This window comes from Hevea brasiliensis, chromosome 5 (assembly GCF_030052815.1).
Source record: "Hevea brasiliensis isolate MT/VB/25A 57/8 chromosome 5, ASM3005281v1, whole genome shotgun sequence".
In the NCBI taxonomy this organism is placed as follows: domain Eukaryota; kingdom Viridiplantae; phylum Streptophyta; class Magnoliopsida; order Malpighiales; family Euphorbiaceae; genus Hevea; species Hevea brasiliensis.
Genome location: NC_079497.1, coordinates 43,211,472 through 43,237,291, shown reverse-complemented (window position 1 = coordinate 43,237,291; position 25,820 = coordinate 43,211,472). Strand labels below are relative to the sequence as shown.

Here is a 25,820-nt window from a genome sequence, read left to right as displayed (position 1 = left end):
ACCAATTGGGTTGGTAAATTTTCAGTTTTTGTCCCTGAAAGGGACCTTAGTCCTGCTGCCTACAGAATGCCCATAACCAATCCGAATTTCCATTTAATTCCAACACTTCCATTTTTTAGCTCAAACAAGGTCAAACACACCATTTGACAATTTCTCAAAATTTTATCTCTCAAACCCTAGGTGCCAAAACCCTAGTTACACATTTGCATAATTCAATAAAATCAAAGTGTACATCTAATGTCTATATACCTCATTCACATCAACTAATCATTCGAATCCACCGAATTCATTCATTTCAAACCTAAACCCTAGTTGACCGAAATTCATGTTTACCAAGACAATGCATAATTTTTGTAATTTCTAAATTTAAATCCTCATCTTCAAGTTTACTTCCATGCATACAAAACTAATTTAACTTAAAAGAAAGCTTACCTCAATGAAGCTTTTCTGTCTTCTTCAATTCTTAAATTTTTCCTTTCTTTTTCACTTTCAATCTTCAAATCAAGACTCAAGGATAATTTTTTGTTAAGGAAAGTCTACAATTGATGGTTAGTTTTAGGGTTTTGGAAAGCTTGGGTGAGCTTCCATGGAGTTTTGGGAGAGAGCTTGGGAGAGAGAGATGGGGCGGCCTAGATGGGAGAAGACCAAAAATAATTTTTATTTTATTTTGTTATTTTATGTGTATTTATCATAAATTGACTTGGTCAAATTAATTCATTAATTTAATAATTATTTATGAGGTCATCCATGATGACATGGAAGGTGATGTCATAAACTTTTTCTTTTTTTTTCTTTTTCTTTTGCATTTATTTTTCCATTAGTTCTTTAAATTAATTCTTGATCCCAAAATTTTTTTTTCTCCGATTTTATTTGACAGTCAGGTTAGGAGTCATCTCGAGGGGTCAATTGATCAAATTGCCCCTCGTCAGTTCGATCCGGTTTGCAAATAATTCAATATCTTTTTCGGATTCTTGACCTAATTATTTGACAGGCTTAACAATTCTTTTTTATGATTTTCTCTTTTTCACTGTGTTCGCAATAGTCCTAAGGATGGCGGCGTCACATTTTACGGTTCAAAATTTGAGTTTAAATCGACCTTGCAGTCCTTCCCGAGAAGGTCTCCCATCGTTGTGACTCCCAGCTCATTTAACTTTTTATGCTTTGTTTTTCTTCTTTATACTTAACTATTTGGCAATTACTAATTATTTGCATTCAGGGCTTAACTAGGTGTCTTAGACGCGGTTCTACTTCTCTTACTTGTCCGAACCGACACCGGTCACCGGAATAGTAAAATATACCAGGCTATGCCAATAGGGGTGTTACACCTAATAACATCAAAACAAGCATTAACAAGTTAATTAAATAAGAATCAAGCTCAAAAGACTAAGTTTGTAATGATAAAGATATGACATTTTAAGCAAGTATCATGAGATATAACAATAAGTTCTAAAAATATAAACGGGCAAAGATGTTTAAAAATTAATAATAAATACAAGTAGCTCATTGAATTAAATTCCTTTGAATTATGTTATTTTACTTTTTTTTTTAGTTTGATTTGCATATATTTTATTTTTTTTTTCCATAATTTAGAATATTGTTAACTTGCATGATTAGGTTGCATAGCTTGATTAATATGAAAGAAAATTATTTATAAAATTTAAAAATAGAATAAATTTTAAAACTCATTTTGTAGTTTAGTGTATTATCATTTAAATTTTTATTTTCATTGCATTGATATCTTGAAATTTTATATTGTCATATTGTTTAATACAAATAATTTTAAAACATATTTAATATATTAATTATTTAATATATTTAATAAGTATTTTTATTTTTTAAATTATTGATTATATTATATATCTTACAAATACATTATAGGTTAAAATATAAATATAATTTTAATCATGCATTTTTAATTATTTCATAATAATTATGTAATAACACTTTCAAGTAGTCAAGTTATTTTTTCTCTCCTTTTCCTTTTTGTATTTTTTGCTCGTTTTTGTTATTTTAAAAATCTAAATATAACAACTCAAAATCAATATTGGGAGGAATATAGATTCTCATATAAATATATGTAAAAATATAATTAGGTTTTTTGTAACCTCATGGTTAAAATCAACAATCTAACTAAGATTGACTAATAAATTAAAAAAATAAAAATATGTTCATTGCACATATATAAAAGGATATTAACAAATTATAATTAATCTCTACATTTTAATAAAGTATAATAAAAAAAATTAAAATCTCATATAATCACATCTAAAAGACACTTTTTAATATAAAAATGATATTAATCATTTCAAATGTTATTGGATGCATCAATATTATATATGGAAAAAAAGAAAAGAAAAATCAATTTATCTTAGTATATATAAATATCATTGAATTTGTAAGTATATACATAATATAACCGAACCCTAATAGAATGTTTGGATAGCACATAAACGGTTTGGGGACAGATTTGGTTAGAAAAATAATACCTGTATCAAGTTGAGGTTGGGTTCATGTTTTGCATATTGGGTGTTTGTTATCCAAACCCATTTATATAAATAATTAATTAGAGATAAAATATATTTTTTTATAATAATATTTATAAATTTTTATATATTATATTTTAAATATGTAACACCCTCACTATAGCAATTCCATACATTCTAGTGTTCCGATGACCGGTGTCGGTCCGGACAGCTAGAACGTCTGGAAAAATAATTAGACTAGAGTGAGGAGTCATAAATAACTCAAATATTAATAATAAAAATTTAGAAAAAATTTTAGAAATAAAATACAACCAAGTTAAATGAGCCGGTGCCCTAGCGATGGGTAACCCAGTGAGAAGTTGCAGTTTTCGCAACTAGGAGCCCTAGACCCAGGAGAAAATTCATAAAATAATTTTTGGGACTCCAGAGAATAGTCATTGAGGTTCCTATGGCATTAGAATGCCAAGAAAAGGCTTAGAAAAATTTTTCAATTGGTACAGACAATTTTTGTCTGTCAAGCCAAACGGAGGGCATTTTGGTCATTTCACTTTCAGAGGTGATTTTTGGCCAACTTGTCCAGTTAAGTAAATAATTATTATAATCTAAAATATGAATAAATATTGCTAAAAATTAAATTGAAAATGAGTAGAGAAAAGAAGAAAAGAAAATGAAAGAAATACCTAAATATGACATCACATGATGTCATTAGGAAGGCCTCCACCAATCACAACTCAACAAGCCAATTAAAAAGAGATAAAATAGGAAAAAAATGAAAACAAATTCTGCATTCATCATCTTTTTCAGCCGTTTCTCCCTTTCCTCTCCTTTCACCATTGTTATTCCAAACTTCTCACTAGAAATTCTCTTGAAAAATCACCATAAAACCTCACACTCTCTTCACAAAAAATTTCCCATACCACTAGAGCAAGACTTGGGCAGCAATTAGAAGAAGAGAAAGTGGAAGAAAGTGAGCTGTGAACAAGCTTAGAAAATCACCAAAGAGGTTAGTGCCATATTCTTTGATTTTACATCTTTCTAAACATGAATTTGAGCTAAGTTAAGTTGAAAATTTGATAAAAATTTAATTAATGAGGCATGATTATGTTCCATGAAATTTTGGCAACCTTAACATGAGTTAGGGTTAGAAGAATTATTTGATTTAAAGTGACATATTAGCTTCCCCTAGTATAAATTATATGGTTACTATAGCAAATTAGGAGTAAGATGCATGAATTGGAGGCTTGGTCAATTAGGGTTAGTATGAAAATTGGAGTTAGGGTTTGAGCATGAAATTGAGACTTTGATCATGTAATGATGAAAGTGAGTTTTAATGATCAATTAGTGACCATTTGGTTATTGGTAAACAAGAAATGAAGTGTGTTTAGTGATGGGATTTAGGTTTAGTGTGGCTGCCCTAGGTGACCTGCAGAATTGGACATGGTCCAGTAGGTTTGGGTAGCCATAACTTTAATTGTAGAGGTTCAATTTGTATTTGGCCAATTATACATGAAACTAGACACATAATGGCACAACTTTGGTGAAGAAACCATGCCCAGAAAACCAAACCAAGTTGACCAAAAGTTTGCCCTAATCCGGGTGACCTGCAATCTGCCTGGGCAAAATGACTAAATGAACAGTATTTGGTCATTTGGCCATAACTCAATGTAGAAAGGTCCAATTGACCTGAAATTTTATCAGCAACAAGTTGAGATATATACCAACAACTTTCATGAAGAAACCTGACCCAAATTATGACCATAACCTAGTCAAATTGCCAACCAAACTTAGGTCACCAAATCTGGCAGAACCAAATTGCCTAGAAAATCTGGGTACAGGTCACTCCGACCAGTTATGGTAAAATGACCATAACTTGAGCTACAAAACTCCAAATGGAGTGATTCAAAAAGAGAATTAAAGAAGACACAATAAGGAACAACTTTGATGAAGAAAAGTTAGCCCAGTTTCCACTCTAAAATTGTCCAATGGAACAGTAAACTTAGGTAATAAAAACTGAAAATTTAGAAATTCATCTAGGGGACTTTAAATCGCAATTGGCAATTAATACTAGCAAATGTAAAACTCAAAATGTGGGATCTTGGTGTAATTAGAATTAATATATACATTAAGTATAAAAAAGTCAACATTTTGGTTGACTAGTAAGGTAAATAGTAATCAAAATGATTAGTAAATTAAGATGAAGACTTAGAACCAATTCTAAGCTTAAATGCTTAGAATTGTATGACAAATGTAGACCATGCATCCTAGTCAAAATTGTTAAAAAGAAATTAAGGCCATAAATTTGAAATCCATGAAATATTCATGGATTACTTGAAACATGAAAAATAAGTCACCTAATTGATGTGAATAGATAGTTAGGGCTTATATGCCCATCACAAATGGAATTCATAAAATATTAGTAACTCAACTTGAAATATAAAATTTGTAATTACATAAGTAGATTCTTGAATGTATAAATGAGAAAGGAAAAATGTTTTGAATACAATGGTACATGTGAACCATTGTTTAGAATTGTGATCAATATGAATAACATAATGAATGAATAAATGAACCATATTAATGTATGAATGAGACATTAGTTCTCATTATTGTAGAGAGGAGAAGTATTTTGAGTACAATAGTATAAAAGGATAATTGATGTGAATTGTGATCATATAAATGATTAAATGAATGTATGAATTATATTTGAAATTTATCATGAAATAATGAAGTCATAAAACACAATATATTAATATTTAATGATATTATGTGCCCTTGTATTGCCTAGACATGTGTGTCAGATTGGATAGTTTGACATGCCAATAGGGTATTGTTTTAGCAGTACTGCGAAAGGCTTTATGCCTGTATTCATGGCTTTATGCCCATATTCATGGCTTTATGCCAACATTCATGGCTTTTATGCCTGATTATGTGTTATCATGGCTTTTTAGCCATGCTGACTGCATACGTGGTTGACGTTCTGCGTCCCATGGTATGACAGCCCGAGGCACTGCGGTATCCAGTGCCAACGACCCATTATCCAGTTTAGTCAGCCTGTCATAGGTTACTTGGGCAGTGAAATTTATTGAAATAAGTTAAGAATATTAGTAATTAAAAATTTTAGAAATTAAATAAATGAGTAAGATGACCTAAAATAAATTAGAATAGTTATTTATTATAAAGAATCGAAATAAACTGGACCGATATTAAAATTTACTTATTATGAAATAAACTGAGACAAACTATAAAGTATTGAGAAAATGCTAAAAGATTAGCAAAGAAAATTATAGCATACATAAATATTGCAAATGTGACTTACATAATAATATAAGCATAAATTTATTATTTTTAGATCATTTTTCTTTGTACATTATTACTGTAAATTGGCGAAATGAACACTTTCAAAGAAGACTAAATTAGGATAAAACATATTAAATTTTAGAAACCGCATGTGAAGTATAAATAAATCTTAATTATTTGAATTATGTTTTATTTCTATCTTTATTTGTATATTATTTCCTTGTTATATTATTGCACCACTAAGCAGCAATGCTTAGCGCGATGGAATTATTTCCTTCGCGCAAGTACTGAAGGTAGAACCCAATGGACGTTTGACTAGGAATTTTGGGAGTTCTGATCTGCAGAAGTGTCTGAAGTATTCAAGGTTGTCACCTCCTCAGCAATGCATCTAGATAGGGCCCATATAGATCATATTTTGTATTTTGTATAAAATGCTAGATATTGTATTATAATGTAGATTATGAACAGATAATTAATAGAAATGTGATGTAAATTAATAAATTAGCTTTTTCATATGTAATTAATTTATATATCATGTAAATTATGAAATTGTATAAATTAATGAAATTTGAAAATTTTACTTATGTGATTTTAGCATGAATGAGATTGTATGGATTTGAAGACAGATTTGAAATATATAGATAATGCATGGAAATGAATATGAAATTAAGATATATGAAATGTATAGATGAGATTTGAAATATGAGAAAATTATGAGAATGATTGGTGAGATAATTATGATTAGCATGGATAAAATTTTATTTTGGAAATATTGTTGAATTTTGTAGAAAGAGATGATTCTCACATATATTTCAATTAATCTGTACATGGGTATTTATATACAATTGATTCCTATAATTGTGTTATACTAATTAGGAAGAAATCCTAAATAAGAAATCCTAAATAGGAATACAGAATACAGAATATACACAGAAATAATATAATGATTGACTTTCCATAACACTCCCCCTCAAGTTGGAGCATAGATGTTAATCATGCCCAACTTGTTACAAATGTAGTCAATCCTAGCTCCATTTGAGCTTTTGTGAAAATATCTCCTAACCGCTCTCCGGTTTGATATGTCTGTTGAGATGATCTTTGTTGAATCTTTTCACGAACAAAGTGACAATCAATCTCAATATGTTTGGTCCGCTCATGAAATACGGATTAGAAGCAATATGGAGAGCACTTGATTATCACACCACAATTTCGCAGTGTGGGGTCTTAAAACTGTCTCATCTAGTAATTGAAATATCCACATTACCTCACATACCGATTGTGCCATGGCTCAGTATTCGGATTCAAAGACTAGATCGAGAAACTACACTCTGCTTCTTGCTTTTCCAAGACACCAAATTTCCTCCAACAAAAACGCAATATCCGATGAGTTGACCTCCTATCAACCTTAGATCCAGCCAGTCGGCATCGAAAAACATTCAACATTTAAATGCCCATGATTACCATATAACAAACCTCTTCTGGAGCTCCCTTCAAATAGCACAAGATTTGTCCCAAGGCTTCCCAATGAGCAACAGCTTGGGAAGACATAAACCGACTTACCACACTAACGGCATAAGCAATGTCGGGACGAGTGACAAGAAGGTAGTTCAATTTTCCTACCAATCTCCTGTCTCTCTGGATCTTCAAACAACTCACTATCCATCGCTAATGATTGTAAATTTGGAGTCATTGGTGCACTACAAGGCTTAGCACCTAATTTTCCTGTCTGTCAATAGATCAAGGACATATTTTCTTTGAGACAAGAAAATACCCTTCTTACTTCTCATAACTTCAATACCCAAAAATACTTTAATAATCCCAAGTCTTTGGTCCAAACTGGGTTTGGAGGAAGGTTTTAAGAGATGAAATACTGCAGAGTCACTCCCGGTGATGATAATGTCATCCACATAGACTACTGGAGAATTAGACCGACCTCGATTGCTTATAAAATACCGAGTGATCACACTTACTCTTTTGCATACCAAATTCTGTCTTCGCTTCACCGAATCTCCCAAACCAGCCCTAGGACTTTGTTTCAAGCCATAAAGAGACTTAGAAGCCTACAAACTTTACCCAACTCCCCGAGCAACAAACCCGGTGGTTGCTCCATATACACCTCCTCTGAAGATCACCATGAAGGAAGGCATTCTTGATATCCAATTGGTGCAGGGCCAATCATATGTAGTCTTAAAGAGATAAACAAGCGAATGCAGTAAGTTTAGCTACAGGAGAAAAAGTGTCGAGTAATCAACCCCATATGTCCGAGCATATCCTTTTGCTACAAGGCGTGCTTTTAATCTAGCCACGTAACCATCAGATTTACCTTTCATAAATACCCATTTGCAACCAATAGCTTTCTTACCAGTGGGCAAAGGCAACAGTTCCCATGTACCATTAGCATCTAAAGCCTCTATTTCCTCTTTCATAGCAGCACACCAGCCAGGATGAGACAGTGCCTCACCAACAGTATTAGGGATGGGAATAGAGTCTAAAGAAGTAACAAAACACCGAGAACAAGAAGACAATTGATTATAAGAAATAAAAGAAGAGATAGGGTAAGTACATGAACGTTTACCTTTACGAAGAGCAATGGGTAAGTCTACATCAGAATCATGATCAGTATGAGGTACAGGATCTCCCAACGAAGTAGCTGGTGGAGGATCTGAGTCAGGAATCTCCAATCTCCTAGAATAAACATGAACAACGGGAGGCCGAGTAGGTCTAGAGACGGAAGAAATAGGCTGTGAGAGAGGACTAGACATTGGTTGGACAATATATATTAAGATATCATCTTCCTCCCCCTGACTCTCATACACAGATGATTGAGAAAAAAATGGAGTGGACTTAAAAAATGTGACATCTGCAGAAACAAGATAATGATTAAGAGTAGGAGAGAAACAACGGTACCCTTTTTGGATCCGGGAGTACCCAAGGAAGACACATTTGAGAGACTTTGGATCCAATTTAGTAACCTGCGGACGAACGTCACGTACAAAACAAGTACAACCAAAAATACAGGGTTCAACGGGAAACAAAGATTTTGTAGGGAACAAAGCAGTATAAGGAATATCCCCATTAAGAACAGAAGAAGGCATACGATTGATCAAAAAACATGCCGTAGAAACTGCATCCGCCCAAAAGTGTTTAGGAACTTTCATCTGAAAAAGAAGAGCACGAGTTACCTCAAGAAGATGCCGATTTTTTCTTTCGGCCACGCCATTTTGGGATGGGGTATCCACACAGAAGATCGATGAAGAATGCCATTTTGTGTCATATAAGACTAAAATTGTCTTTGAAAAATATTCTTTAGCATTGTCACTTCTTAATATGCGATGAAATATTAAATTGAGTTTTGATTTCATTACAAAAGGCACAAAAGATAGAAAACAACTCAGAACGATTCTTCATTAAATATAACCAGGTAACACGAGAGTAATCATCAACAAAAGTAACAAAATAACGAAATCCAGTTTTAGAAGTAACAGAACAAGGACCCCAAACATCAGAATGAACTAACTCAAAAGGGGATGAAGCCCGTTTATTGACTCTAGACACAGAAGGCAAACGATGATGTTTTGCAAACTGACACGACTCACATTCTAGTACTGATAAAGACTGAAACTGAGGACACAACTTCTTCATGGTAGACAAAGAAGGATGACCCAATCTACAATGAGCTTCAAGAGGTGTTAAGGTACTGGAGCAAACAAGCGATCGCGGTACATGATTTTCCAGAATGTAGAGACCACCTGACTCACGTCCTCTACCAATAATCTGCTTCGTCGTAAGATCCTGAAACAAACACTGATCAGAAAAAAAAGAAATAGAACAATTTAAGGTACGAGTAAGTTTACTAACAGAAAGTAGATTAAAAGAGAAATTTGGTAGACACAAAACAGATGACAAAGAAATTGAAGTCTGATTCACAGCCTGCAACCCATGACACAAGAAGTAGAACCATCAGCTAAAGTAACAGTAGAGGAAGTGGGATTAGACTGAAAAGTAGATAGAAGACTAGAATTACCTGTCATGTGATCTGTTGCACCAGAATCAATAACCCATTTGGATGAGGAAGACACAAGGCATGTAGTGGATTTACCTGACTCAGCGATCGCAGTGATAGGGGAACTGGTAGGCTTTAGAGATGCCTGATACTGGGAAAACTGTGCAAAATCCTCTGCGGATACCAAAACAGTTTTCTCAGAGGAAGATACTGTAGAATCCTCTGCTGCCATATTTGCCATCTGTGATCGCTGATTTTTCCTCTGAAGTTGCGGACAATTATATTTTGTATGGCCAGGCTCATGACAATAATAACAAATGACTCCTCTTGAGTCCTGATTAGAACTAGCCTCTCCATTACGCTGATTACTTCTGTTGCCTGTAATTCCTCCTCTACTTCCTCTTCTATTACCCTGTTGTCCATTTGGATTACGGCTAATAAGAGCACTACTGGCAGGCTGTGAAGATTGGGTACTCTCTGTACGAAGGACCCGTGTGAATGTTTCATGCAAAGAGGAAATCTCAGAACTGGAAAGAATCTGAGATTTAGCAGTCTCATACTCTGAAGGAAGGCCTGCAAGAAAACTCATAACAGCCAGTTGCTCCCGTTGGGCCTGCTGAACTTTCACATCAGAACTAAAAGGCAACAATACATTAAGTTCCTCATATACCCGTTTAAAATCCATAAAATAAGCCGTGAGAGACTTATTCTCTTTCTCAGCACGGTAGAATGCCTTACAAACATCATAAATACGGGAGATATTCCCTTTACCAGAATACAGAAAATCTAAGTAATCCATCAATTCCTTAACAAATTCACAATGATTAATTAAACTAATTACCTCACTGTGAATCGAGTTCAAGCCGCAAAACAACCGAGCATCCTCCCTTAGCCAAGTTTGTTGTGTATCATCGAGGTGGATCTTTAGTAAGGTGATCATCCTTATCAATGCTACGCAAATAGACCCTAACAGTCTTACTCCACTCCAGATAATTCGAACCATTAAGTTTGTGTTCCGTGATCTTACTCATCATCGGAATCACATCAGAAATAACATTCTTATTGTCTGCCATTTGTTGAGACAAAGAAAACTAACCAAACGCTAATCCAAAGTCTTGTGACAACAAAATAATCCAAAATCACAAATCAAGCAAATACCGAAATAGGATCCGAGCCAAACCTCGAAGTCATTTAATGGTGTCTTTGGATCGAACAACGGACACGGTGGTGGAATGAGGGGATTGAGGCGACGCGGCAATGTTGATCGGAGGCGAAGCAGTAGGTCGGCCAAGGTCTCTCTGGTGGGTGGTGAGAACAAATAATCACCCTAGATAGATGACCTGCTCTGATACCATGTAGAAAGAGATGATTCTCACATATATTTCAATTAATCTGTACATGGGTATTTATATACAATTGATTCCTATAATTGTGTTATACTAATTAGGAAGAAATCCTAAATAAGAAATCCTAAATAGGAATACAGAATACAGAATATACACAGAAATAATATAATGATTGACTTTCCATAACAAATTTCAAACAGGTGAATAGTAAAACACGTCAAACGATAATAAAATAGGGGAAACTCCGTTAGTTTCTCCGTCAAAAAATAATCAATATTAAATATAACGAGAACAAAATTTTTAAGAAATAAAGTAAGGTAAGTTAGGGTGCTCCAGCACCGAATGTAGCACGCCTTGCTCGGCTACACTGTAGTCGGGTGAGGGGTGTTACAAAATAAGTAGAATTTAAATATTTTATAGAATTATTAAATTTTAAAAATATAATTTATTAATAAAAAAATTTTATGTAGATTATTAATTAAAAATATATAAAATTAAATGGATTTGGTTATTTTTTGGAAAATAATAATCTGATTTGAGACGAGTTCAAGTATTTGGGAGTGAATTTTAATCGAGTTTAGAAAGGTTTGGGTATTAAAAATATTAATCAAGTTCGGGTTTAGATTCAGAAAAGGTGCTTTCACTAGTACCCTACTCACATCCCTAGTTTCATTTGATGTTAGCAATAATAATAAAATCCTAGTGATCACATTCACGTGCAATTATCCTCATAAGAATGCTATTTGTGGAATACAAAAACTCAAAAAATTTAAAGACTTATTAACAATTTTTTCTTGTTAAAGAAAGAAAGACACATAAAAATATAGTGAAAAAAAATCATATTATATATCAAAGTTAATTAGGCTTGGGTCCTGTCGCAAAAATAAAGTGTTTAAATATAAAAGCTTTTCTATTGCTAATTTTTTTAAAATAGCTATAAATTTATAACAAATAAAATATTTAACATTTAACAGAATTAGAATTTCATATCTAATGGTATAAATGCAAATTTTTTATTTAATTAAATAGTTAATTTTTAATAATAATTTTATAGTTATGTTAATTAAATAGTTAATTTTTAATTATAATTTTTCAATTTAATGTTATAAGTTTGTAAATATTAGAACAATTAAAAAAAATAAATTAGTGGAAGTGAAACTCAGTGTTTAAGGTTGTTTATTAGTTTTATTATAATAAATTAATTGATTTTTAATAAATTAATAATACTTAGAATTAAGAATATAGAATTATAAAATAATTTTTCGTGTAATTAGAATTACTACTAAAATAATATTAAAATTTTAATTTATATTAATTACTGTAATATTAAAAATTAAAATTATTTATAAATTTAGTGATAGATAAGTCGCTGCTAAAACATTATTAGTGACAAATTTAGTGACAATTTTATATTGCTGAAAGTGTAAGTAGCATTAAACTACTGTCCATAAAGGTTACATTGCGGCACTAAATTTAATGAATTGAAAAACTAGAAAATTTTTAAAAAATCTTAATTTAATTAAAATATTCTTGTTTTTAAATAAAATATTCATATTCTTATTATTTTAAAATTTAAATAAATCATCAAGTATATCACACTGACCGGTAAGAAAAATAATAATAATTAAGTAATTCTACAAGCTACACACATTTTTCTCATTGTGTTTTTTAATCAAGAGGTAGGTGCTAAATCTGCATCTCAATTAAAATAATAATAAAATATGACTGGTAGCCACTATTAACATTCCACTATAAAATATGAGCCTGCTTTGCAAACCTAGGATCAACTACCATAACCATCCAAAGGCAACTCGTAAAGAAAGTTTTCGGTTGGCTTTAAGTATTCAATGATGGAATTGTGGATCGAACTTGGACCAGGCCACCCAAGGTTCAGTTCATGATGAAACCGATTCCTCCGCATGAACAATTCATAAACAGAGTAGTTTGCGAATTTACTATCTATCCAACCACTGGCTTAGCGGTTTGGATTTACATTCTACAGAAAGACAACACTATTGGAAACTAGAGCAAAGATAAGCTACCCTTGATCCTTCATTTCCACGGCAACGGTTATTGTATTACCCAACCTGATTAGTTGATGTACTACCAATTCTATGTTCATCTTGTATGCTCGGCTCATGCCATTTGTGTCTCCATCTACCTCCGACGTGCCCCTGAGCACCTACTCCCAGCCTCATCCAATGACACTTACGCGTTGCGCTGTGGCTCGAGGTGAGTCACACAGTCATGGCTTGAAAGTTATGCTAAGTTTGGAAGAGTTTTCGCTATCAATGATATTACATGAGAGAATTTAGTGCATCAAGTTGTGGATCGAGCTGGAGGTAATGATGTGGAGCCGTTGAAGCATTGCGAAACGATGAAAGAGGCTAGGAAGGAAGTGGAGGTTTTGATTAATGAAGGAATGACTCACAGCTTCTATTTGAATAAAGCAGCCTTTGAAATGGATGAAGTGACAGCTGATCAAGCTGAGAAGTTAATATTGGAGATTATTAGCTTTATCAATAAGCATTGATCAGGGTTTTTAGAAAAAGATGAATAAGATCTGGTTTATAAGAATCTGACCCAAATAAGTTTTTGTTCTTTTATTTTTATAATATTTATTATTGTGTGTGATATATAAGAAAATATAAGAGCTATTAGCTATTCAGGAGGTGTACAATATTCAACAAATGCCAAATTTTAAGAGAGGATATGAAATTAGATTTTGGAGAAAATAATTTTTTTTAAGAAGTCTTGAATTTGTAAAATAATCTGTGTAGATATTTATTATTGACTAAACGAGGCCACCAAATATTGTGGCGGTAGATATGACAACAAGCGTTATTTATATAATGTCAACTTTCTCCCTTCCAAATCCTCGCATAGCGCACAGTGGAGAACCAGGATTTTAAATTAAGAGGCAAATATTTGATATATTTTTATAAAAATAAAAAGACTTGAGAGTATAAAAAAATAATAATAAAGTAGCTAATTAATATTAAATATTTCTATTATTTTTTTACATGGATACAAAATAGAATTAAAATTGTGCTTTCCTAGTTTTCATACTTAAATATTGCATAATAATTCTATTATCAATTTTATAAAAAAACATTTCTTAATATAGGCTATTTAATTGATCTCCAATTCTATTACTTAATAGATTCTTCATAATTTTCGTAGCAAAAAAACATTTTAATAAATAGAGTTGCAACATATAAAACTTTTTTTTAAATTAATATATAAAACATTTATATATTTGTTTAAATTAATCCCCCATAAATTTCAAGTATATGACACTTTTTTTTTAATTGACAACCACGTCTCGAGCCAAGACGATGGTAGAAGGGGGTGAGACTTCAGGTCAGGCAGCCACTCAAGGAGAGAACTCAGCAACTGGACCTGTTGCTCAACCCTTGCTATAGAAATTGTTTGCACACTGCATCAAGGACTCAACAATCTCACACCATTTATTCATACTTAAACCAAAAGCAATTCAAAAAATCTTCAACGAAGGGTTGAATAAATAAATAAATCTTCAACAAAGGGTGAAAAAAAATGAAAACAAGATGCTAAGATGGGAAGAATACAGAAACCTGATAATGTGCTATAATCTGAAATTTTGTTCACTGCTGAAATAAATGATAAAAGAACAATAAGTATATTGCAAATTCTTTCCCCATACAACCACCAAATATAGGGGGGCCAAGAAAGGGGGGGAAAACTAAATTAGTAAGATTGTCAAAGAGCAAATGCAGAAACATCTGGTGCTTCTCAAAGTAATTGGACTCAATATATATTCATCTTCATTTCACCAATATAAGAAAGGAGATGCATGCATAAGATGCAGAAGCAATATAGTTTTCACTGAGAAGACACCCTTGATATCAGAGTTGAAGGGAAATATTAAAGCTTCATTATAAGAATTTAATCAACAGAAAATTGAGAAGTCCATTACCTTCTAATTGTCAACAAAGGAAAATGGAAATGTGTAACTCAAAATGGGGTGATAGGGAAGGGGTGGATTGGAATAACACAGATCTACTAATGCTGGCTGACATATTATGAACTTCCTCAGTTGAAGTCCTTCAATCTTTTCTTCAGTACATCCATTGATTTCTTTCGTGCACTTTGCTTTGTATTTCTGCTTGAAAGGCTACCAAAGATTCCATCAGGAGAATCCTTGAATTTCTCACAGACGCTGGCTACTTTCTTATAATCCAGAGCATTGTAGTTTTTCTGTCTTATCACCGGATTCATGAAGTTCTCTGGTTGGCTGCTAGACAAAAGATTAATCAATTGTCTTGCTTCTATCAAGAAACCTCTAAAACTACCATCTTTATATATCTCACTCAGGCCAGTGTTGCGAAATCTCTCATCAGCGAAATTCTCTAATATCTTTAGGTCATCATTAAGGGCCAGAACTGCATTAGCATTGAACCTCTTAACGCTATCACTGAGAAATGCAGCAACAATGGAATTGGAAATATGCTCAAAAGCTCCACTTCCAACCTTGTATAGAGCATCCACAGGTAGAATTTGCTGTGCTGTTGAAAGAATAGTGTCAAGGTATATTACCACCTCATTTATATACTCATTCCCATTTTGCAATGGCTCCTCTGAAGTCCAATTGATATTTTCAGTAAGTGCCATAAACTCATCCAATTTAGTGTTCACCAAATTCAGCAGAGCCAGATATGCCGCATCCTTAGAAGTTCTCAGAACCACCTTGGCAGTCAAACTGGCATGAGGTCTTTCAACTGATCGGGCTGGGATACCACATAGTTGGGCTGCATGTTGAAGATAAAAATCACAAGCTCTTTCAAGAACAGATATATTTGCAGCAATCTGCATGGCTTGGGAGACACCAACTGCACCACTATGAATAGTACTCAGTATAACTTCATTTAACACATCAATCAAAAGCTTATCCAAATACTTTTTCACAACATCATAAAAATTAGTATGCACCCCATAAGACAAGTAATCAACAGATCCTTTGATGAATGATCTAACAATACGACAAGTATCTGGTACCATAGAGGAGAATGGAGCAATATATGGAAAAGCTGGCATTATATCTGAGGTCTGGAGATGGAAGGACAAGACATTATTCTCATAATCAGTATCCTTTTTCATTACCATCTGCTCATAGGTGTCATTGCCAAGAATGTTAACAATTTGCTCCCGACACTCTCCCAGAAGAAGTTCATGGTACTTGTCCCGGCTGTTGTCCAGTGCATCAAGAATTTGGCCTACTTCATACCCATATTGTCTAAGAGTTGCACCAAGAAGAGTTACATAATCCTTCACCAGAAGAAGATGAGTAGCAGAATCCATACGAGAAAACTGTTCCTCCAAAACAGAAGTTATTTTAGTTACAGCAGTATCCCACATGGTCTCAACCTGATCTGCTAACAGAACACCACCACCAGTCCTCAACAGCCGGTCCTCCAATATAAAGTAACCTGCAATTTGCGCGAAAAATGATTGATACGATTCAAGAAATGGTTGAGAAGAAGAGATTTGCAGATCTGAATTCAGCTGCAGTAGCCGATTCCTATAGTAATATTCACGAAACTGCTCATGGATTCCAAGGCTAGAGTGGATGTGATATGCCCGAAAAAAAGGAGTAAGATCGAACTTCAAAACAGAATCTTCATCCAGTTCCTCAACATCTAAAGTGTATACAAAATCTCCTAAGCCCGAAACATTCTGTTCCTCAGATTTCCTCTGATGTTCAAGCATCTCCTCATCCCTCTGACGAGCTGATGCAGCATGACCTATTGCTGTTTTCCCAATATTCTTTGCAGAACTTCTCACATGAACTAGCCATTCATTAAATTGACTAGTCACTTTTTTCTCAATATGTGATTTTATCACAGGAATTGTCTTTTCTATTGTCATTCTAAGTGTCTTCACAGGGATATTCAGCAAGTAACTCTTCTCAATCAGATCCACTGTTTTCAATGCAGGGTAAAACTGGCCCTCAGACATGTGATTGTTACACTTAGCACAAAGTTCCAAAGCTTGAAGACAAATCTTTGACATTTTAATAGCTTTAGTCACATTTTTCTTGATTGAATAAGATTCAAGAAGTTCCTCAAGTTTGATCAAAAGTCCACTCCCTACCTCCTGCAACCTAAAGTTGTCACTTGCAAGCTCACTTTTAAGCTCTTCAGCATCAACCAAGACACCACGAAGCTCATCAACTGCAAGAATGAATTCCTCATAATGGCTCTTGCAGAGGTCTTCAATTTCAGCTTCCTTCTTCCTGACAACAATCTTGAGCTGGTGAAGGAGTGCTTCAGGCCTTCCCATTTCAAACGCATGCCTGACAATGGGACCCACATCATCTCCATTGCCAATTAAAGTTGCAAGGACTAAAACCTCTCCCCCATCCCCATTTTCTACAACAGTTCTTCTCTTTGGTTTTGCATCCATTGATTTCACAAAATCCTGCAAAAATCAAGACAAAACAAATCAATTCCATCAATAAAGTTCTCACCCTAAACAAATCAAGCAAATATAAATCAGAAAGCATGTAAAAGAAAATTTTTGCTAATCCCCATCCAGAGGTTCTTTTTTATCAAGACACACCAAATAATGCCATCAAGGAAGTTCTTACCCTAAACAAATAAAGAAAATGTAACACAAAAATCACGTGCAAGAAAATTTTTGCCCTCAGATTCTTATTATTTTAGTTTCTTCTGTCAGAGATTCATATTATTTTAGTTTCTTCTGTCATGTCACATTTTGTAGATTCAATATATAAGGGATTAAAAAAATAGCCATTTCTGGCAAATATCAAGATGATTCTCCATCAAAAAACAACCAGTATTTACAAGCAAGCAATAACTATACAAGAGGAATGTCAAAATAACCATATTTAGAAGATCTCAACAGCACTGAATCATAAAGGATAATCCCACATTCATCTAGAGTAATTAAATTTTCCAAGAAAAGCAAATAAATAAATAAATAAAAAGAAACCATTGAAAGGAACTATAAAATGAATCTAAAATAGAATGTTTTTAATTGGTGTTGATCAAATAAACCCATCGCACATAGAATTCATAGAACGAAAAGTAGATGAACCTGGCAGATGAATTGCCACTTTTCCAGTTTTAGATGAAAAACCAAGATCAACAGGAACACAATAGAAAACAAATAAATAAACGAATCAAAATGAGAGTCAGAAACGACATGCAGAATCAAGAAACACAGAAACAAACATTCTCAAATAAAAAAAAAAAAGTGAAAGGGGGGGGTGGGCCTTACGAGGATAACAGAGAAAGAGAGGCCCTTCCTTCTTCAAAACTTCTCTTTCCCTCTCTAAGCATAGCAAACGAGAAATCGAATGGGAAAGATTTCCCCTCGTTGAAGAAATTATTGAAAATGAAAAAAAGGATTTGCTTTGTGTTAATCAAACTGATTATTACGTTTCCATTTCTGTTTGTATCTAGGCTTGTCGCCACTCGCCACTTCTTTTCACTTTAATGAGAAAAATGATATTTCCACGCCTCGGTTTGTTTCTTCCACGAAAAAGTTCCTCGTACAGGCATACTTTGTTAACTAAATAAATCCAATCATGTAAATTATATTCAAAATTTTTAATTTTAAATAATTTAATTTTAATTTATAAGTTTTATTTAAAATTTAAAAATTAAAGATTTTAATTTTAATTTTAATTTTAATTTTTTTATATTTAATTTATTTCCCTTATTTTCTCTGCTATCTCTCTCTCTCATTGTCCTAAGTAAAAGTGTTGATTTTTTTTTATGATTATGAGAAAGTTTGAATTATTTAAGCAAAAGACTTTTTTCTTTTTTAATTGCTTGGATAGTTTCTAAGTTTTTTCAAAATTTGAATACATATTAGGCTAATCTCAGTTTCAACCAGTTTCATTTATTCAATTTATACAAAATTATTTCAATTTTTTTTTTATAGAGATTACACTGGAAATAATATTTCAAATTCTAGCTCACCATGATTCACTTTATGTAGAAATGGCCGCTGTGATTCTCTGTGGAATTTGGTTTGTTAGAAATTAGTGGCATTTTTTCTTTAAATTCAATGGAGGCTCAATGGATTAAATAATAATTGATAGGCTATACAACAGGAGGTAACCATCTCCCTTCTCACCATAAAGGTAAATGATTTTAGAATAGATAGTTAAAGAGATTCGAACTTGAGATCTCTTCATTTCCTACACTTTAAAAGATGAAGAAAAACTAATCAGACTACTCCTAATTGACTAATCAATGGCATTTTAAGGCCTAGAGTAAAGCTGAGCATATTTTGATTTTAATCAAAAAATAAAATAAAATTAATTTTATTTTATTTTATTTTTCAATAAATCAGTTTGATTATTAGTGTTTTAAATTTTTTTTGAAATTTTAATTCAATTAGTTTATTAATTAAGATAAAAAAGACCAAAATAATTGAACAACTAAATATATAACTTGTATCGATTCAAACTCCTATTATAAGCCTAACTCTTTTTTTTTCTCAACTCATTCATGTCTCAGAGGAGAGATCATGTGATATATATGCTATTCCATATAGAATATACATAAAATGACAATCCAATTAAAAACTGATATAGTTTAAAAAACTAGCTAAAATTTAAAGAATAAAAAGGGGAAATTATAAAAAAGTATCTTATGATTTTACTTATTTTCATTGTAGGGTTTGTGATTTACTTTATGGCAAAGTGGTATCCTAAGATTTTGTAACCCTAGCAAATGATGACTTTGATCTTTTCTTTGTCAAAAGGTGCTGACGTGGAATAGAAAACTACTGAAGTAGAAGAGAAAATTGCTAATGTGAAATAAAAAAAAGTGAAAATTACAAAAAAGAAAATGAAAACAATATCATGTAGTTTCACTCATTTTTACTTCATAGTATGTGGTTTATTTTGTGACTGTAACATTTTCACTGTAGGCAGTTTCGTACGTTCTACTATTCCGGTGACTAAGGTCTGTTTGGACAACTAGAATGTGTGCAACCACACTTGAACTAGAGTAAGGAGTCATAATTAAATGAAATAAAAATCAATTAATGATAAAAAAAATAAAAGAAGTGAAGTAGAAATCAGTTAAATGAGCACAAGCCCCAGTGATAAGTGACCTCACTGGGAATTGACAGTGAGTTCAGTGTTATTCTAAATTCATGTAGAACCCTGTAAGACCCTTAATGAAGACTTAATTAAGGGGATTTCCATGAATTAATAATCCAAGAAAATGAAAAGAAATAAGCACAAAGCAAAAGAAGATAAGGAGTTATCGGGTATTATGGAAAAGACAGACATAAACCCGATAAGAGCCAAACTTGGTTAATTAAATTTAAAAGTCCAATATTAACAAAAAATAAGGGTTATTAATTTAATGAAGCTAGATTAATTTAATTAATTAAAATTATGAAAATAAAACATAATTATTAAAAAGTCAAAATATAATGATTATAAACTTCAAAATATTTACAAAAATGCCATTCTCTATATTTACAAATTTGCCATTGGTCATTAAATTAATATATAAATCAATAATTGAAAGAAAAATTCTCTCTTCCCCATCTTCATCATTCCCGTCCACTTCCCTCTCTCATTCCTCTTTCTCAAGTCCTCCATTAAAGCTCACTCCAAAACCTTGATTCACTTAATTTCTTCCATGTTTTCCTTAGAAAACTAAGAAAAACCACCAAATTCAGCCTTGAAGTGAAGGAAGCATTCAAAAACCAAGAGAAATTTAGGAGATTAGCAAGCAAGAAATTTTGCCAAGAAGGGTTTACTAAGGGGAATTGAAGTTTGATTGACTTGAAGAGTGATTGAAGGTTGTTGGAAGCTAAGGAACAAGGTTAGTGCATAAAACAAGTTCTCTTCCTTCTTTAATCTTTGTAAGCATGCTAAATCAAGTAGAAATTGCATGAAATCAAAAGAAAACCATTAGTAAATGGAACCTCTAAATGTTGGCAGCCACGAAAAAGTTTAAGAATTGTTAGTTTTTATTGAAATTAAGTGGTTATTTATGTTATTGATGAGTATAGATGATGGATAAAGTGATTGGTATGAGTTTGGTGTGTGTATGCCATGAATTTGAATTTTGGAGTTAGGGTTTGGGGCAAATTTTGGGTTTTACTCATGTATTGGTGAATGAAAGTCCTAATGGTCAATTACTGACCATTTGGCTGTGTTTGATGAGGAATTGAAGTGAATTGTAACTTTAGATTTGAGGTTGGGTATGCTGCCTCATAGGACCTGCAGGGCTAGATGTGAGTCCAGTAGATTTGGATTGCTATAACTTAAGTGATGTAGGTTTAATTTGTGCAAGGCCAATTTGAAATGAAATTAGACACATAATAGCAAAACTTTGATGGAGAAATCTTGTCTAGAAAACAAACTTAGAATACCCTAAAAATTTACTAAATCTGGCTAACCAACCTGCTAGTCCTGGAAATTGATCAAATGTTTGTTCATTTGGCCATAACTCAGTGTAAAAATGTCCAAATGACCTAAATATTATATCAAAGAAAAGCTTAGACAATTTAGAACAACCTTCACGCAGAACATAAACTCAAATTCTGGACTTAACCTAATGGAATTGCCCACCAAATTCAGGACACCAAATATGACAGATCCAATTTTGCCCAGAATTCTGGGTACAGGTCAATCCAGTCAGTTATGATAAAATGGCTATAATTTGAGCTACAAAACTCCAAATAGAGTGATTCAAAAAGGAAATTAAAGAAGACACAATAAGAAGCAACTTTCATGAAGAAAGTTTTATCAAATTTTTAATGTAGCCAGGTCTAATGGAACAGTGAATTTGGACCTCAAATTCTGAAAATTTGAAATAAAACCTAGGAATCTAAGAATTGAGTTTGGCAATCAATGCCAACAAAAATAAAATGCAAAATGTGGTATCTTGGTGAACTTAGGCTTAACAAATCTATTATGAATTAAAAAGTCAAGTGAATAGTAACCTTAATAATATTAATGCAAAGGACCAAAACTTAAATTGCAAATGATAAGTTATATAAATAGTGTAATGAATAAATGAATCATATTAATGTATGCATGAGACATTAGTTCTCATTATTATAGAAAGAAAAATATTTAGATGTACAAATGGTACATGAAAATTGATTGATGTGAATTGAAATTATCATAAATAGTGTGATGAATTGCATAAATTGCGTAGGAATAAGATTTCGGTATTTATGCTTTTGCTATGAATAAAAATTAAAATACTATAAATTATAATCGAAATATTTAATAAAATAATGGTATTATGTGCCCATGTATTGCTTAGACACGTATGTCAGATTGGATAGATTGGCATGCCAATAGGGTATTGTTTTAGCAGTACTGCGTAAGGCTTTATGCTTGTATTCATGACTTTATGCCCGCACTCACGGCTTTTTTACCCGATTATATGTTATCATGGCTTTTAGCCATATTGATATGTTATCATGGCTTTTTAGCCATTATGACTGCATACGTGATTGACGTTCTGCATTTCACGTCCCATGGTATGATGACCCGAGGCACTGCAATGTCCAGTGCCAATGACCCATTATCCAGTTTAGTCGGCCTTTCATAGGTTACTTGGGCAGTGAAATTTATTGAAATGAGTTAACAATAATAGCAACTAAAAATATTAGCAATTAAATAAAAGAGTAAGAATATTTAAAATAAATTAGATTAGTTATTTAGTAGAAAGAATTGAAATGAATTGGAAAGAATTGAAATGAATTGGAACGATATTAAAATTTAATTATTATGAAATAATCTATGATAACCTAGAAAGTATTGAATGAAATGATAAAAAGATTTGCAAAAAGAGACACAAGTATATTACTACTGTGAATTTAGGAATAAATTAGAACGAAAGATAGAAATTAAAATGAAAGATAGTTAATACTAGAAGTATTATATTAAATTAGATTAAATATCATAGTATCCAAAGTATAATCAATTTCTTTCTTTATTTATATATTATTTTTTTTTGTTATATTATTGCACCACTAAGCAGCAATGCTTAGAGCGATGGATTTGTTTCCCTCGCACAGGTACTGAAGAGAAAGCCCAGTGGACATTAGACTAGGATTTTAGAGTTCGGATCTGTAGAAGTGTCATAAGTGCTCAAGGTTGTCACCTCCTCAGCAATGCATGTAGATAGGGCTCACATTAGTCATTTTATGTAATTTGTGCATTATAATTATTTATTATGTTATAATAAAAATTAGAAAATTGTATATAATATGCACCTGATGTAAATTATGAATTTATGCAATTAGTTTACAAATTATGTAAACTAATAAAATTGAGAATTTTGATATATGTAATAAGCATGAATGAATTTGTGCAAATGAGTATAGATTTGAATTACATAATAATTTTTGAAATGATGATATGAGTATGGATGAATTATTGTTTGGAAAATATTGTTGAGATTTTTAAACAGGTAAATAGTAAAATACGTCAAGCGGTATTAGAATAGTCCTCCACTGGTTTCTCCTTAGATAAATATTTGATATTAAAATATAACGAGAATAAATTATTAAAAAAATAAAGTAAGATAATATAGGGTGGTCCGGCATCAAGTGTGACATGTGTTACTCGGCTACACTGTAGACGAGTAAGGAGTGTCACAATGACAAAGTGGCACCTTGAAATTTTACATCGTTAGCAAACTAATTGAATTATTTAACTTTCAAAAACAGTCATAATTGTTGGACCTAGATGTCGTAACCTATGTTTTGATGATAATAAACAACTAGTGTGCTACTAATTATAGTGAAATTATTTGTGATGAGTTTATACGCCTTAAATTCAAAATTGTTAAATTGCTTCAAATCAAAATTAAAAAAGAGTAAGATAGGAAAGCAAACCTTTTTGTGGGATCGTACAATGTAATTTTTATTTATTTTTATGCCTTGTTAATCCCATTTTATTAATTGTATTGGCTTAAGTCTAAGTGTTACTAAAAAAATCTTGTTTAACTTAATTTTCACCTTATTATTGACCAACGGGGAATTAAATAAATTTTTTATTTTTTCAAAAATGAAAAATTAATTTTGGAAAGTGTTTTAGTTGAAAAATATATTGAATTAGCTTTCCAACACTTCAAATGGATTGAAAATCCAATTTTGGGGTTAAAAGTTATGCATTTTTTAAGTTTTCAGAAAAACTAGATAGAAAGGACTTTCATAGCCGAAATGGGAGAATTAAGTAGCCGAAGTCTATTTTTTAAAAATAATATTTTGGCAGAATATACTTCAGTAGTCAAAGTAGGGGACTTCAGCAGCCGAAACTGGGTTTCTAAAAGCCATTAAAATGCATTTTTAAGTGGTTAAATAGCTAGTTTGCATTTAATGCATCCCCAACAGTCATATTTATGCCAAAACTATAAATATAAGGTGTTTTTATCTGAAAAAAGTTACAACAACCATTTATTTGTAAATTTAATGTATTATAACCTTCTTTCACACTTTCTCTCTCTAGAACTTGAGGCAAAGCATTTATTCCATTATGATTTCTTTTGAGTTGTAATTTCTTTGTTGTTCTAAGATAAGAAGTGAGTTTGTTGAGTGATTTATTAATTCTCTTCATTAGAGAATGGTTGTAGAGTATTAAATTGCCCTTGAGTAAAAAGGGTATATGAAAGTGTTTGGGTTTGCATTAAAGGTTGTAAAGTTTATAAGAGTGCTAGAGATTGCACTCAAGATTGTAAGGGTTTGATCTTCACCCAAAGAAGATTGTTATAGTAAAGAGAATTCTTAAGGAGGGCCTTGAGAAGAGAGGACATAGGCTTAGAATAGCTGAATCTCTATAAATTTATTATGTTCATTATTCTTTTCTCCCTTCCTTGTGCTTTTATACACTTGTATTATATAGATGTTTTTAAGTACATTTGTATAATATTTCATAGCATTTAGAATAGTAATCTCATGCATAACCATTGATTTCATTTACTTCTATAAATTCCATTGCCAAGCTCTAAATTCCATGTTTTCTACATCATTTTAGGTATTTGGATGAAGTTCAAGAGCATAGGAGTGCGGAAAGAAACTTGGAAAGGTCAAAGGATTAAGAAAAGCTATTGATACAAAGTATACGGGTCGTGTAAGCAAAGCCATGGACCTGTGTAACCTACTGCCAGAAGAAAGCCAGAGAGCCAATGAAGAAGCAAAAGTACACGAGTCGTGTAGTCAGACCCGTGTAAGCTATGGCCAGGCACAAGCTTGAAGAATTCTCCAAAAACAGAAGTACACGGGCTGTGTAACCAGACTTGTGTACCCAGCGCGGAGTTGTGTAAACTCTTGTGCTAATACAAGATGCAACCATTCAGCTCCAGTAAGTTACACGACTCTGGGTCGTGTAGTGACATACGGGTCGTGTAGTGACATACGGGTCATGTACTATGCGGCAACTAGTTCCCTAATCTGAATTTCAGCTCCTGTTTACACACTCCAAATAGACTCCTAATGCTTTTGGGATTCTGAAGACCTAACCTTAGATCAGCTATTATAAATAGAAGCAGAAAATGACAATAAAAAGTGTTTCCTTTTAGTTTAACCTTTTTGCAAAGCTTTTCAGAGTTTTCAGAAGGGTTTTCATTTTTCATACTTGTATTCTCCGCAGCCGTCTTGAAGAGTAGAACACCAGAACAGAAGGGAAATCCTCAA

General features: G+C 32.4%; 1 protein-coding gene across 2 annotated transcripts; it reads right to left on the bottom strand.

Annotated features, from left to right (window-relative positions):
* Positions 1-15,016: 15,016 nt before the first annotated feature.
* LOC110654730 (exocyst complex component SEC15A) lies at positions 15,017-18,599 on the bottom strand. 2 transcript variants are annotated; one of them, XM_058147178.1, is made up of 2 exons: positions 18,411-18,599; positions 15,017-17,588 (listed from the first exon to the last, which is right to left on the bottom strand). In XM_058147178.1, exon 2 carries the CDS (start codon positions 17,571-17,573, stop codon positions 15,204-15,206), a length of 2,370 nt encoding a protein of 789 aa, XP_058003161.1. In that variant the 5' UTR covers positions 17,574-17,588; positions 18,411-18,599; the 3' UTR covers positions 15,017-15,203. The 2 variants fall into 2 exon arrangements, with proteins under 2 accessions (XP_058003161.1, XP_021666515.2); XM_021810823.2 differs by lacking the exon at positions 18,411-18,599 and adding an exon at positions 18,228-18,358.
* Between the last annotated feature and the right edge of the window lie 7,221 nt (positions 18,600-25,820).

Excerpts from the sequence above, each read along its gene's own strand:
- LOC110654730 (XM_058147178.1), bottom strand. The coding sequence starts at position 17,573 with ATGGATGCAAAACCAAAGAGAAGAACTGTTGTAGAAAATGGGGATGGG.